At 36.0% G+C, this 15633-nt stretch overlaps 1 protein-coding gene and 1 long non-coding RNA gene across 2 annotated transcripts in view; one reads left to right on the top strand and one right to left on the bottom strand.

The window, feature by feature from the left end:
- The window catches only part of LOC141385555 (uncharacterized), a 51793-nt gene that overhangs the window by 14402 nt on the left and 21758 nt on the right, over positions 1-15633 (top strand). The gene's annotated exons all lie outside the window — the stretch shown is intronic.
- The window catches only part of pax5 (paired box 5), a 97054-nt gene continuing 85427 nt past the window's right edge, over positions 4007-15633 (bottom strand). Inside the window, 2 exon segments of the mRNA NM_131638.2 lie at positions 4007-7020; positions 7135-14221. Of these exon segments, the coding sequence (NP_571713.1) occupies positions 14139-14221 (83 nt within the window). The 3' untranslated portion in view covers positions 4007-7020; positions 7135-14138.

Genomic DNA, 15633 nt, shown 5'->3' with positions numbered 1-15633 from the left:
CATGCCTACATGCAACTATCCCTAGACCTAACCTTAGGTATCTTAAACATTCTCTAACCATATAAAAAGTACATGTAATTAAATAATTTAACTTGTATAACTAATATAAATATCATGTAGTTAGGTACACTGTTTAAAAGACACCTTAAATTATAGTGTAACCATTATTTCTGTTTCCTTCAATGCACTTTAGAAATGACTTTTAGGAAAGAATGATCCAATGTATCTAGAGTCACGGATACACACCTGAGGAGCTCCTGTGCTGTGAAGTGCGCATTCATCATCTTATCTGGCTGAGACTCACGGTTTTGCCTCATCTGGGAAAGCACCCAAGTGCCCAAATATCACAAGTGCCAGCCTGGCAATCTAGGTATTCGGGCAGTGACCCAAGACCGTGTTACTGGTTGTGTGTGCAAGACACGGAGGCCTGGCACCAGACCAAATCCCAGCTGGTGCTGAGTGTGTATCCAGCTGGGCCGAAGCTGTTTTTGGTGTGTGTGTGGTGCGTTGTTGTTGTAGCGCAGCTTGTGCTCCATTATCACCCCCTGTTCGGACATCCTGTGGACCAGGCCACCATGCCAAAAGAGAAACATTGGTAAGCTCCATTCTTAAAAAGTGGGGAGGTTGTGTTTCTGTGGTAGATTTATAATTGTTATTTTATACATTTTTGCTTTAATTAGGTTTATGAAGTCTATGTCATATCCAGTTCTGCATAGCCTGTGTCTGCAGTCATACCATTTTATTGCATTTACATTTACATTACATTTAGTCATTTAGCAGACGCTTTTATCCAAAGCGACTTACAAATGAGGACAAGGAAGCAATTTACACAACTATAAGAGCAACAATGAATAAGTGCTATAGGCAAGTTTCAGGTCTGTTAAGTCTAAGAAGGAAAGTATTAGTAGTATTGGTATTTTTTCTTTTTCTTTTTTTTCTTGGGTACAGTTAGTGTGATATCCAGAGAGGCAATTGAAGATTGCAATTGCTCCTTAATTATACAGTCACTTTATTGTCAAAGATTACTGAAATGTTTTTGCTTGAGGATTTCTGTGAAATTGGAAAAATCATGTAAAAGTTTATATAACTTTGTTTTGATCATAAATATAAAATTAATCAGGACATTAATTAGTTTAAATAACATTTAAATATAAAAAATATAAAAAATATAATATATATAATTTCTGAGTGTATTTTTTCAATGCCAGTTTATGTAAAGTATATGATTACACATTTTTTGTTTTAAATTGTATAGTTAAACATGCCACATTTAGCTTGAAGAAGCCTTCCAGAAAGGCAAGTTATTTCAAATTTAAATATAACTGTTAAACTGATCAAAGAGCATTATTTCCCTCATAATGTGACATTTTATTTTCACAATGGTTTGATTAAAACAGCTAAAAGTAAAAGTACAGTAGTAGTAATATACACTCACAGCCCACTTTATTAGATACACCTGTGCAGATTTCTAATCAGCCAATCACATGGGAGCAACTCATTACAATTAGGCATGTAGACATGGTCAACACGATCTGCTACAGTTCAAACCGAGCATCCGAATGGGGATTAAAGGTGATTTAAGTGACTTTGAACGTGGCATGGTTGTTGCTGCCACACAGGCTGCTCTGAGTATTTAAGAAACTGCTGATCTACTGGGATTTTCATGCACAACCATTTCTAGGGTTTACAGAGAACAGTTTAATAAAGAAAATATCCAGTGAGCGGCAGTTCTGTGGCCGAAAATGCTTTGTTGATGCCAGAGGTAAGAGGAGAATGGCCAAACTGGTTTGAGCTGATAGAAAGGCAACAGTAATAAATAACCACTCGTTACAACCGAGGTATGCAGAAGAGCATCTCTGCACACACAACACATCCAACTTTGAGACATGCCACTCGTGTGCCACTTAGAACAGCTTAGTCAGCTTAGACAGTGGCGTAGCGGACGGGCCCGCAGGGCACGCACCGCGGGGGGGCCCCGCGTGATTAGGGGGCCCCGCGTCGTCGCGATTTTCAATAATTGATAATCCGGCAACCGCAATAATCAAACTCTTGGGAACAACTGTGGTCGGAACCAAAGTTCACAGGTCTGTGTTCTCTGAACACCTCTCAAGCGGTGGACTACTTCATTCTGATTGCTTGCCGCCAATGTTGCCAACTTAGCGACTTTGTCATTAGATTTAGCGATTTTTCAGACCCCCCCTAGCGACAAATCTAGCGACTTTTTTGTGTGTTATTGGAGATTTTTTTTTTGTAGACTGTCATTTGTCCATACTGTACCGTCCCTACTCTTCTCAACGAGCTGCGTGTGATGCCGCCGACCCCTCCCCCGCCTCACAGCACTGGCAGGCGGCCCAGTCAGTCCTCGTACAGCAGCCTCACAGCCCTCACAGCCACCTGCAGCCCGAGAGCAGATCACCCCTCTGCGTACCGACGACAAATGATTTAGCACAGGCAGTGTGAAGGTATTTCCCTTGTACAGTCAAACCGATCTACTTCTCCTTTATTTTAACAATTTAATTGGACCGTTTATTCTTTTCTTGTTCACAATCACAGATATTTTAGTGACAGTTTATGAACTTGTCTGAGTTTATTACATATGAGAGATTACTGCACATTCACTACATATCTATAATGACATACTGTATTCAAACAGCAATACATTTAGTTAAATAAACATGCTTTTATAAAGTGTAGTGCAATTATAAATACCCCTTCATTAACCATAGGCTGTTAAACAAACAGAAACAGTAGAACGTGATGACGTCAGTGATATGCAAATTGACGTATGACGCATCCACCCCCCCCCCCCAAACTTCATCAGGGGGCCCCGTCAGCGATCCCTGCAGGGGGGCCTCCGCATTTTGCGCTACGCCACTGAGCTTAGAACAGGAAACTGATGCTACAATTTGCACAGACTCAACAAAAAAGGACATTAGAAGATTTGAAAAACGTAGCCTGGTCTGATGAGTCATGAGCGACATTTGGATGGTAGGGTCAGAATTTGGCGTTAACAACATGAAAGCGTGGATCCATCTTGCCTTGTATCATCGGTTCAGGCTGGCGGTGGTGGTGCATCGTGTCAACGCCACAGCCTACCTGAGTATTGTTGATGACCATGTCCATCCCTTTAATACCAGTGTAGCCATCATCTGTTGACTACTTCCAGCAGGGTAACATGCCATGTCATACAGCGCAAATCATCTCAGACTGGTTTCTTGAACATGACAATGGGTTCACTATCCTCAAATGGCCTCCATAGTCACCAGATCTCAATCCAATTGAGCACCTTAGGGATGTGGTGGATCGGGAGATTCGCATCATGGATGTGCAGCTGACAAATCTGCAGCGACTGCGTGATGCTGTCATGCCAATATGGAGAAAAATCTCTAAGGGATATTTCTAGTATCTTGTTAAGTCTATGCCACAAAAGATTAAGGCAGTTCTTAAGGCAAAAGGGGGTCCAACCTGGTAATAGTAAGGTGCACCTAATAAAGTGGCCGGTGAGTGTATATAATAGTATGGTAAATATATATCTGGTTCGAGCCTTTGCTGGGTCAGTTGGCATTTCTGTGTGGAGTTTGCATGTTCTCCCCGCGCTCGTGTGGATTTCCTCTGGGTGCTCCGGTTTCCCCCACTGTCCGAAGACATGTGGTACAGGTGAATTGGGTAGGCTAAATTGTCCGTAGTCTATGAGTGTGAATGAGTGTGTATAGATGTTTCCCAGAAATGGGTTGCAGCTGGAAGGGCATCTGCTGCATAAAACATATGCAGGATAAGTTTGCGGTTCTCTTCGCTGTGGCGACCCCAGATTAATAAAGGGACTAAGCCGAAAAGAAACTGAATGAGTGAATGAATACTCATGGTAATAGCATTGTAATGGAGATTCACTTCTCAATATATGTCTAGTTCCCTCTATGACATTAAATGCAATAATTATAGAACGTCACCCATGAAGTCAAGATTTTTCAGATAAATATAAATACAAGCTGTGAACTTAAAAAATTACTTTTATTCTGATGAACCAATAAAATTATGGCCAATATTTACAAATAATTACTTCTTAGTTTCACATTACAACATACGTAAATTGATAATTCACAAACAACATTCACTCATATGCACATACACAGAGTAGCCTATGACCCTGTTTCAGGGATTAGGAGGAATGCCAGACATTGAATAACCCTGAACAACAGTAAAACAAACAAACACAAATCATGAGAACACAAATAAGAATAACAATAATAATATAACAATATAATTCCATTTTTTAAAAACAAAATCAATATCAAATCACATTTATTTCCAGCTTGGACAGATTTTATTAAAATGAAGAAGTAAGCTAAGTCATGAAGAACCAAACAGATTGAAATCAAGTGGCATGATATCTTTGGCAAATTTTGTTCCGCAGTAAATACATTCAAATATTAAGACAACACACGACACGCAGAGAAAAACACCAAGAGTTTGTTTTTTCTTTTTTCTTTTTTTACTACTAGAAAATTCAATAAAAAACATACACATTTCTTAAAGAAGCAGTTCATTCATGTTCTCATTGCAAATATCTGTTGCCTTTCTGTCATGTTGTTGCTGTTGTTGTTTTTTTTTTTTATAAATTGAACATTTTTGCAATGGTCGCCAGAAAATACTGTTAAACCGGGCATCTCTAACTTTGGTGGATGCTACAGATATGTTATTGGTCTGATTTTTTGTCTGTCTTTCTTTTTTCGTTTTCCTTTGAATAGAACTGATTGTTATCAAATTCATCAAAACGTTCTTAAAATTTCTTTAATCTTCAAAAACTGAGTAAAAAATACTTATGAACCCCTTGGGAAAGGAACCATTAGCAAGTAATTACAGAAGGAGCTTCCGATTGTACACAGAAGGCCACAATAAGGTGATAACCAAGTCCTCTGTTTTTTAAAGTCTGCTTTTGCTTTTTTCTTTAAAATTGGGAAATCTTTAATGTTGATGTGGACATGCAGTTTTAGGATCAATACAACACCAGAAATATTCCTTGAACGTATTTTGATAAATTGCTAAATTAATTCTGAGATATACTGTAGCTAAAGCCCAAAGTATACTTTGTGTTTTCAGTCAATTACAAAGCCTTTTGAAGTATAGATGAATGATACAATTGTCTATGTAATCTATTGAAAGACAGAGCTGCAGTATCTTGTAATCCCCCACACATGCAGTTGTCAGCACAGGCTATTGCTGTTTTTTAAGCATTTTTATTTTGTTCTTCTCCCCAATTCAGCATTGATACCTTGTATTGTAGTTTGTTTTAACATTTAATCTCAAGTTAATCTCACTGTACAGATATCTGTTTTTTACATTGTTATTATTATTTATTAATTTTGATATTTATAATGTCATATTTTAATATCTTCCATGTAACTATACATGTTATTTTGCTTTTGTTTGTTTGTTAAATCGATACATTGTTGGTGTCAGGAAAAACATTTACCAAAAAACTTGCCTTTTTTATTTTCTTAGAGTGAGAATTAAAGAATAAAAAAATAAAAAAATGTCCTTTTTTTAGGTATTATACATTTTTAAATATACCATTTTTTACTAGATACTAGTTCTTATTTTCAAACCATTGGTACGTATTTATTAGATACTAGAACATATTAATTAAATCTTAGAATCCATGAGGTACTAGTACACTGTAAAAAAAAATTTGGTTGCCTTAAATTTTTAAGCTGAATCAAATTAGTCCATTGAACTTGAATTATGTTAAACTGACTTAAAACAGCTTGCATAAATTAATCTAGCTTAAAATGAAGTTACAACATGATTAACCTAGTTTAATGAGTTACAATGACCTAAAAACATATGTTATCAGGACTAATTGATAATATAATTTTTTACAGTTTTACAGTGTACTTATTAGACACTAGTGCCTTTTTTCTCAAATTTTACTACTAACAATCTTAATACATGCCTTACTAGTCAGCGTGCTTTTTAATTCATCTCATGTGCTTTGCGCATCTTTTCATTTAAGTAATAGTATAAAATGAATAACTACTTGCATCTAATGATAAAGTACTAGTATCTAAAAAAGTATGAGTACCTAATGACTTCTAAAACTGAAAAGCAGAAGATAAACATTGAAATAAACTCAATGACAAAATGTGACGTTTGTTACGAGTAATAATAGAATAGTCATTATTGAAATAAGTAGTACTTAATAAATAAGTGTATGTTTAATATGTACTAGTATTTAATGAGTAATAGAACTGGCTAATAAGTCTATAATAAGCCTGTAATATTTAACAGAAAAGACACCTGCGTTCTAAAAAAGTATTTGTTGCATGAAATTTAAAACAACATTTAGATATTATGGTCCTTCATGAACATTTTGTTGATTATAAGTTACATTGCAACTACATGCCAAGTAACTCTTATTAGTGTACTCAATATTTGCTGATACTGCTCTTCCAACCGACATCCGACTGAGTAAAAAAAAAAAACATTAGGTGGAATGAAGTTGCAATGTAACTTATAAGCAACAAAATCTGTCGAAGGGACCAACAACATAAAGTGATACCAACATTTATGCTTACGTTATACATATTACGTTTAAAATATCAGAAACAAGTGTAAGCTGTGTATACATTATGTGTACAATTACAAAAATTTAGTGTTAATGTGGAACAATATTTGCAAATGTACACAAGAAAACTGAAGTATACTTTGGGCTTAACAACCTATTGGAAGTTGTTCCCACAAGGGATGCACTTTATTCATGGTGCTCAGTTTCTGTTTTGGAAACATTTTAGAAATGTAGTCAATGTGATAGAGTTCAGATGAAAAAGCGCCTTGGTGCTATCTGAAGGTTTCTTCTAATATGAGCATTTTTCTCAGGCTCACGTGTTTATGTTTAGTAATCTTAGTTCAAAGGCTATGAAAGAACCTACCCATTACCATAAAAACTAAATAACTGAATCTACACAAAGGAGCAAGGGAAAAAAAATTATATATATATATATATATATATATATATATATATATATATATATATATATATATATATATATATATATATATAAATATATATATATATATATATATATATATATATATATATATATATATATATATATATATATATATATATATATATATAAAATATGTATAATTTTAGAAGAAAAGTTCAGATGACACTTGTAGGCTTTTGCATTTGAACTCCTCATAGTATAGAAAGCAAACTATTTTGTTTAAAAGTATAATTAATGCCTTGTATTTACGTATTCTGGTAAATTAAATGAACCTCTATATCAATGATCTAAAATCTCAATGTTTTATGATTTTTTATAATCTAGGATTAAACTGAAATCATCAAAAGGTAACATGTATTGTAGGTGTGATAAATTGCTAAATAAATGAACCCCTTAAATTTGCGATGCTTCATGTAGATGCAATTAACATTGGGATATTTCCTTGCTAGCAAAATGAATTTATTTTTAATTACTTATAATCTTTTCAGAGAAAGTGGAGGATTTTCACAAAGGTGATCAACTTGTAGTCTTCCTAATCCTGATGGCACTGAAGGAAGGGGTTTGGGGGAGATCTGATGAGATTAAAAGTGCACCAGAGAGGCAAACGGGAGAAAAATGGGGGTGGGGATGGAAATAAGAAATTGAAATAAGAGGAGAGGAGAAAAGAGAAAGGGCTTTTGAGTTTTGCTGGCGCAGCAGGTTTTGATCATGTCAATGAAGAGGTTTGGTATGTTCATGACCTGATGAAGGACAAAAGGACTATATGTGTGTGTCTGTGTGTGTGTGTTTCATATGTATTTCTGGCCAATGGGAATAAACAAAGCCTCTATTTAAACAAAAATGGTTAGATAAATGACTAGGCTGTTTTTTCACAGTTAATTTAACATTCATTCTCAGTGCTTAAAGGGATAATTCACCACAAACCACTTTCAGGTCCTTTCAAACCTGTGCATTTCTTTCTTTTGTGAAACACAAAAAAAAGGCTGCCTATGTTTTTATTGTCTACATAGTCGCTGCATTTACATACAGCTTTGTATTTTGATTACACTCTTTTTAAGTCAATTCGAATGATAATGATCCATGTAAACTCATCAGTTGGAATAAAAATTATATGGAGTCAATCTTTTCTAATCAGTTCAAAAGTGGCTTATATTTAAATAGATATATATATATTTAAGTGTTAGTTGTCATTCCAAACACCTGGGACCTTTTTTAGTTTTCAGAAAAATAACAAATATATTTTCTGTGAAATCTGAGAGCTCCCTCATCCTCCATAGTCTCAAATACCAAAAAATGATAAGAGTATTATCAAGATACAAGAATATTTTTTAAATATCTTTATTCAACAGTTTATTCAGTATATGTTCTTTATTTCCCCAGTGTCAGTATAGGGAGCAGTATGTATTACCTCAGATGATCATGTGCTTTGAATTTGCATGTGGGTATCGGGGTATACATCAATGCACAGTGCTTATGAATGCCTGCACTACACTGACACTGGGGAGAAAAAAAAAAACTGTTAAATAAAGCTGTTCATTTTGTTTTATGTGAGCACAAAAGTCTTCTCATTGCATGATCATTTTCAGATTGAACCACTGAATATGGTCTTTTTTGACAGTGTTTTTGGTCAGGAACCTTTGCTGTGTATGGAGGATGAAGGAGCTCTTAGATTTTATCCAAAATATTTTCATTTCAAGAGTTTACATTTAGCCGATGATTGATATTAAAGCATGTTTGGCAAGCTGTCCCGAGAGAGAGAGTCCTGAGCTCTGGGCGAGAGGGGAGTTGGAGCTCGGGTAGGTCTTGAGAAATTCCCTGCTTGTTATGGCTAATGAGTTAGGAATTGCTATGATAGATAGCTGACTAAGAGTTCATCTATGATGCAACTTAGGACTAGTCAATTCACTTATGTCACATGTCTTTGGACTGTGGGAGAAAAAAGGGGAACCTGGGAAAAACCCATGCAAGCACAGGGAGAACATGCAGACTCCACACAGAAACACAGACTGTCCCGGTAGAGACTTGAATGATTGACATTCTTGATGTAAGGCAACAGTGCTAACAACTGGGCCGCCGGGCCACCCTATCTGGATAAGGGGAGGAAGGGAGGATTCTCCATGATGAAGATGGCCGAGGTGAGAAACTCTGGTTATTTATAGTGACTTAGGCCCCGTTTACACTAGTGCGTTTTAGTTTGAAAACGGCATTTTAGAATGAAAACGATCCGCGTCCACACTAGTGTTTCACCCAGTGTTTCTGAACAGCTCTCCATCTACACCAAAACACTGAAAACACACAACACGTGACCACACACACACTCTTTGGCGTCCACTGCAGCCTATCTAGACAGATGAGAGCTGTGCTCGTCGCAGTGCTCATCAAGGATCTCTCGCTGGATCTAATCTCACTATATTTATTAAACGTGATATTTAATTCATCTTGTTGTCTATATCTAATGACATATTCCCAGACTTTTGTCTTTTGAATCTATTACTTGTTCTCAGGTAACGTGTTTTGGCTGAGCGCAAAGAGTTAATAACTAATGTTACCACGCAAATTCTGCATATTGACTGATTGCTTGCCTTTATTTCCTATAATGTATAAACCTATTGTACTTTATACTTTCATAATGGCCATTATTGGTTATTAAAACTGATATTCAGCAAAAGAGGGGGTATGTTTCATATTTTCAATGAAAATAAGGAGGCAGTATAATGTTATAGGCGTCATCTTGTTATGAATAGGCTATGCATACATTGAAGATGACGCTCATATATGCAGCGCAAAGCCTCAACATTTCTCCTGCTTGTAATTTTTTTTTAATCAAAATGAAAATAGAAGTTCCTTATATCATGTTTTTAATTTATTGTTAGTATATAGTTAAACAACGTAGCCAGGATGATGTGAATGTTATAAAGTACACTCTTCCCTTTGTAGATTTACCGACATGTGCTCGGGAGTCTGTTTTCCATATCAAACTTGCGAAGTCTGAACCTACAAGGATGCAGGACTGAACTGTGTGTAGAATAGCCTACTTAATATTGAGAAAAAGCCCCAATCAGAGAGGCGAATGTCGGCAACCCCGCCTCTGTTTTCAGATGTTTCCATTTCCCCCCATCCACACTGAGACGGAGCAGCAGCGTTTTAGACTGAACACGGCCTCTTTAGCGTTTTCAAAGTGTTCCGTTTTCGGCGCTCGAAAACTCCGGCATAATGTGGACAATGGCGTAACCGTAGCAAAACTTATGCATTTTCAAACTAAAACACATTAGTGTAAACGGGGCCTTAGGAGTAATCTGATTGGTGCATCGTGTATAAGCTGATGCGAGACCAGCCGTGATCAATCATAAGCATGTGATCCTCTCAAAATTAGTTTATAAATAAACTGCACTTGTGTTCTGAATATGAATGAAGGTCTTGGGTATTTGGAGTGACAAGAAGGTGAGTACTTATTGACAGAATTTAAAATTTTGGGTTGACTAAACTTTAATTTATTTTTCACGTTTTTTACAATTTTTATCTAAGGACGGTAGCTGGACAGGAAAGGGGGAACTCAAACTCAGGACACCCAAAATGCAATGGTGGTGTATGTCCCCATGAGGCGACCAGTGTCAACTACAAAAAGTGTTTGATTTGTTTGAAAATGGAAACTGCTATTTTTTAGTGACGTATGAGACAGAAAGAGTTGAATGTAATAAAAGACTGTAAATCTGCAGATCTCTTTTAGCTCATTGTCTGGGTGGTACATTGCAATGCTGTCCCACAAGTGCTTGCTTCAGATTCAAATCTCTTTTTGGGCATGGAATTGGCCACAAGACATGTCAGTGTAAATGTGGCTAATGAAATCATTGTGTTCCAGAGTTGTTTTTGATTCATTATATGGGTAAAACAGTGTAGAATGAATAGAGGGTGAGTCAATGATGATGAACTTTTTCTTTAAGAGAAGGAAATTAATGTTACCATCAGGAGTTAATAGTACCCTATACTTTTAAAATTAAAGAAAACAAATATATATAAGAATGCTTTTTGGGTCTCAAGGTAAGTTTACACAACAATGATGTACTAAGAATATAAAAGGTTTTGAATGCAGGTGTTTTCAAAATGAGCCTCGTTTACATTGATCTAAAATAATGACTAAAATGCTGTATGAATTTTTCATCTTTTTTTATAAGGGCAAGTCATCAAAAAGTCATTTATTTTCAATAACAGCCTGGCAAATAACAGCCTGGCCAGTAGTTGACGATGTCACTTCGTGAATAAACACTATGGCTGCGTCTGAAATCGCATACTTTCATACTATATAGTACACTAAAAACAATATGCGAGCCGAGTAGTAGGTCCGAATTCGAAAAACAACATGTGAGAAACACCCGGATGACCTATTACTTCCGCCGAGATTCTGAAGTGCGCATCTGATGGATGATACACCATCCCAATATGCTTCGCGAGAGAATTCATGAATTTAAGCGACGAAACTGATGTGGATAGGTCACGTCAAAGGGCGAATGTAGTACGTCCGAGTTCAACTCATACTGCTCACATTCATGATTCTTAAAGAGTAGTACATTTAAATTCAAATGCAGTACCTACTGAGTAGTAAGCGATTTCGGATACAGCCTATTTGTCTGAGCACATATTGTCCTGTTGTCCACCATTTTGTTTTGGTTATCAAGAACTGGCGCATTGTCACAAAATTCACAAATTTGCTTTCACAAATTTGTCTCTTTGTAGTTAGCGCAAAGATGATGAATGTATAATTTAAAAAAAATCTTTTCAGGCTCCCAAAACACACAAAACAATTCATTTTTAATTTTAGTCGTGTAAACCTCCCCTCATAATATGTAAAATTATTACGTCTGAATCTGTTTCTATGGTGAAGGTAAGGATTAATAAGATAAAAAAAATTTGTATCTAATGAATAACTATGTATAAACTGTTGAATTGTAAAGAATATAAGTATTTTTGCCTCACGTTTGTTTGCTGGATCTTAAATAGTTTGTTAAATTATCATGTAAAAAATATGTGGGCAGCGGCATTTGTTTGTTGATTGGTCGGTCAAGCTTTGATCTAATAACGTCATGCAGACAGTTTCTGAATTTAGTGACTCGTGGTCATTCTGGATGACTCGGTAGAAAAATAAAGGCACTGTCCTTGATTTCAGCTGGTGTACTTCAGGTTCATAATGCCTCTGACTAAAAGTTTAAAAGGTCAAAGTTCACCAGTAGTCCTTAGTGGTGAACGGCATCAAGGGTTTCTTTAGAGTTGCATAACGCGCAACTTATGGTCTACAAACGTAATCCTATAACTACTTTACAGTCCAGAGCAACAACATAAAAACTATCAACTTCTATATATATATATATATATGTGTGTGTGTGTGTGTATGTATATATATATATTCATAAGTTTGTCATTTTTTTCTTATTTCACATCAAAGTTTTGGTGCTTGTGACTCACTACTAAAACTACAGTGTTCTCCTTTTTCAAAAGCTACCCAGCAATGCACAGTGTATTGAAGGAAAAGAAAAAGAAAAAACAAGGAAATCAATAACTGGGAACACTCATCACAGACAATAGCTAAATAAAGCACACATTTGTCTTTTCTCTTCTACTAGAATCTAAAGTTAGATATCAATATATCAGTCAATAATGATATCAAAAGCTCTTGTCATTGTAAATGATAGATGTACAGGATATCTCAGACAGACGAACAGAAAGAATTTACAGTGTGATGTTGCTACATAGAGAGTTTGGTAAGGCCTCCACCTTGGTCTCATGCATTGTCTTGGCGCAGTATGAATGAATGGAATACTCAAAAAACGAAATAAAAACACTCGGAGAGAACAAAAATATCACATCCGGATAACAGATTTATCACGTTGTGCTTTTAAGAGTGTCTATTTGCACTACTGAAGAGTTTCTTTGGGGAGGCTAAAGAGATTATTTGAAGGGACAGACAGTATGACGTTACTTCCTGTTGGGGAAGTTAGCATCGCTAACTTTTCTTCCCTTCTAAAATAAGTTTGCCAGCCCTTCAATGCCAGCAAGCTCTTATAGTTGGAACTGGTTTGCATTTGGAATGAATCATTAGGGATTGAAAAGAGAACCGGCTATAAATTCCACAGCAACATCTTTAGCTAGCAGTAGCATTGTAGCATTAGTCTGCAGTAAACTTTGACACACAATTATATATATTACTCTCCATCATAAATAGCTATAAATCTTACTAATGTACAGCTGAATAAGAGTACTCTGTACATACGTAAATAGTATTTATCTACACAGAGGAAGGAGAGGAGTCTTTAAAATACCGAAGCTCTCATTCATGACGACAACATGCTGCTAATGTTCAACATATTACACAAAACAGTCCCACTTTTAGCCGTAGCTGATGCTAAAATGCCCTTATTTTCAAGTCCATAAATGGTTTTAGATTAAAACTGAGGGCTGTGCTTACACATTTCAGCATCTTTCAGTTAATATCTCTCCTGACTCGACCGTAATTACACTACAGTTTCAAATGGAAGCGTCCCATGATCAATAGTGAAATGGGTCTGCCCTTCACGCTGGCTAATTTTATGGTAAATAATGCCAATATTCCGACCTGAGTTATCTGTCTGACTCTTTTGAATCTCCTTTCACTTTAGGTTCTCTCAAAACAATTGATGATTTTCGCACGAGGCAACATTCAAACTGATGATATGAACTCAAACTGTGTAAGTCATCTCAAGCTGCCACTAGTAGATTGTCTGGTACCAACTCCCAACACCTGATCATCTCTATTAGAACAGACTGCATAGAGATGCAAAGACGATAGGATAAGCAAGGCTTTAATGACAGAAGATAAATCAAAGCATTAACAGATTTAGTGTGAGCTGAGACCACAGGGATACAGGTGAATGGGGGTTTGCTTTCCACTAATGAACAGAAATTAGACACATCAGATGAAGCTACTGATTGGACCATTGATTGTAATTGGCAGGAAAACATTGTCACCTCTTCTTTCTTTCTGATTTTTTCCTCTTCTTTTCTTCCATACGCAGGCAGTCTTGTGTGGGTGCTATCAAACCCTTTTCTTTGTTCCTCTTTGTTTATTTCGTGCCTCCCACTCCTCCACGTCTCTGTCCGTGGTCAGTGACGATCGTAAGCACTGGCAGTTGCGGTGGCAGCCGTTCCTGCTCCTCGTGTGGCTGCGCTATAGTAATATGGAGATCCTAGTGGGAAATGAAAAAAAAAAAAAAACTGTCAGTCATCAGAATTATAAGCTTCTGGTATATAAAGCATGTTATACGTATAAAACTACCAGGATTCCAGATCTGCTAAAATAGCCATAGCCGTCCTTCTGACTGTTCATTTAAGACTGTAAGAATTTAATTTTTGTAACATCATTTTTATATTTTAGAAATAGATTAGTTTAGATTTAAAAATTAAGCTTTGAATGTCTGTTGTCATATTTTATGATGCCATTACACTATAAATTCAATAGTTTAATGAAATAAAGCCTATAATTGTGCACTAGTCCACCTGCAAATGTATGTTCCTTGCTTTTTCCAGCAAGCAAGAGAGCAAGGTTTTTTCACCACAATGAAAATGTTGTTTTAAAAGGCACGTCTGAAGTAAAGTCATGTTTATTTTATCAGAAAGCAATGCTTAAGCTTTTTTTGTTAGGCAACATAGTCACATATGTTCAAAGGCACTGTAAAATGTAGCAGACAGTGAAATGCATGCAGTTAGTCATTATGCCCATTATGGCCATTCAATGGTAATAAAATAACAATGAAATATACACATATTAAGGAAAAGCCAGGGTACCATAATTATATGAGTTCTGTTTTATTACAAAGTTATTAAATTGCAACTTTTAAAAACAGTCAAAATGACTGCCCCTGTTGTTAATTTACTATCACTGAGATACCATTATAGTTTTAGTTATAGATTTTGAATTTGTTTTTAAGCACTGAAACCCTGTTGGATTGTTAGGATGTCTACAGCAAGAATTGCTCTGATTGCCCTGTCGGTGGCACTACATAACTACAAAACTACATGCCACAGACTCATGTTTCACATTTCTGAAACTTTAATTTTTTTTTTAATTTTAGGGGAAAAAATGGTAAACATCCAAGTTCACAGCAGGAGCCTGAAATGTTCAATAGTGGCAGGGCCACTTGTATCAAATATCCACATAACTGATGTTGTCACCAAACTCGTCACAAAAGTCCAAAGTCGATCTCAGGTCACATTAATAAGCATGGTTTAGCCATGTGATCGTGCCGTAGCATTAAAAAAAACACAGCTGTAACTAGGCAACCAAATAGGAACTTTGTCCAAAGTGCACCAATAACAATAAATGCCCTGTTGTATCTAGATTTTAGAAAAACATGGCAGTTTAATTAAAAAGATACTGGCCATGGGAGGTGTAACCTCACTATAGACCATTTTGAGGGATGCTAACAATAACAATGATCCTAACATGTTTCCTATTTAACATTTTTAGTTTACAAAGTTTCCAAGAATCAGGATTAGGTTGAGAATTAACTCAAGCTTTTGGTAACACTATAACAGGGTAAATAAAAAAATCAACACAAATATAGGTCAGCAAATGCATTGTGATGCATAATAATTGTGC

The sequence above is a fragment of the Danio rerio genome, chromosome 1 (assembly GCF_049306965.1).
Source record: "Danio rerio strain Tuebingen ecotype United States chromosome 1, GRCz12tu, whole genome shotgun sequence".
Lineage (NCBI taxonomy): Eukaryota > Metazoa > Chordata > Actinopteri > Cypriniformes > Danionidae > Danio > Danio rerio.
Note: the sequence above shows the minus strand (reverse complement) of the source record. Positions and strands in the feature narration are given on the sequence as shown.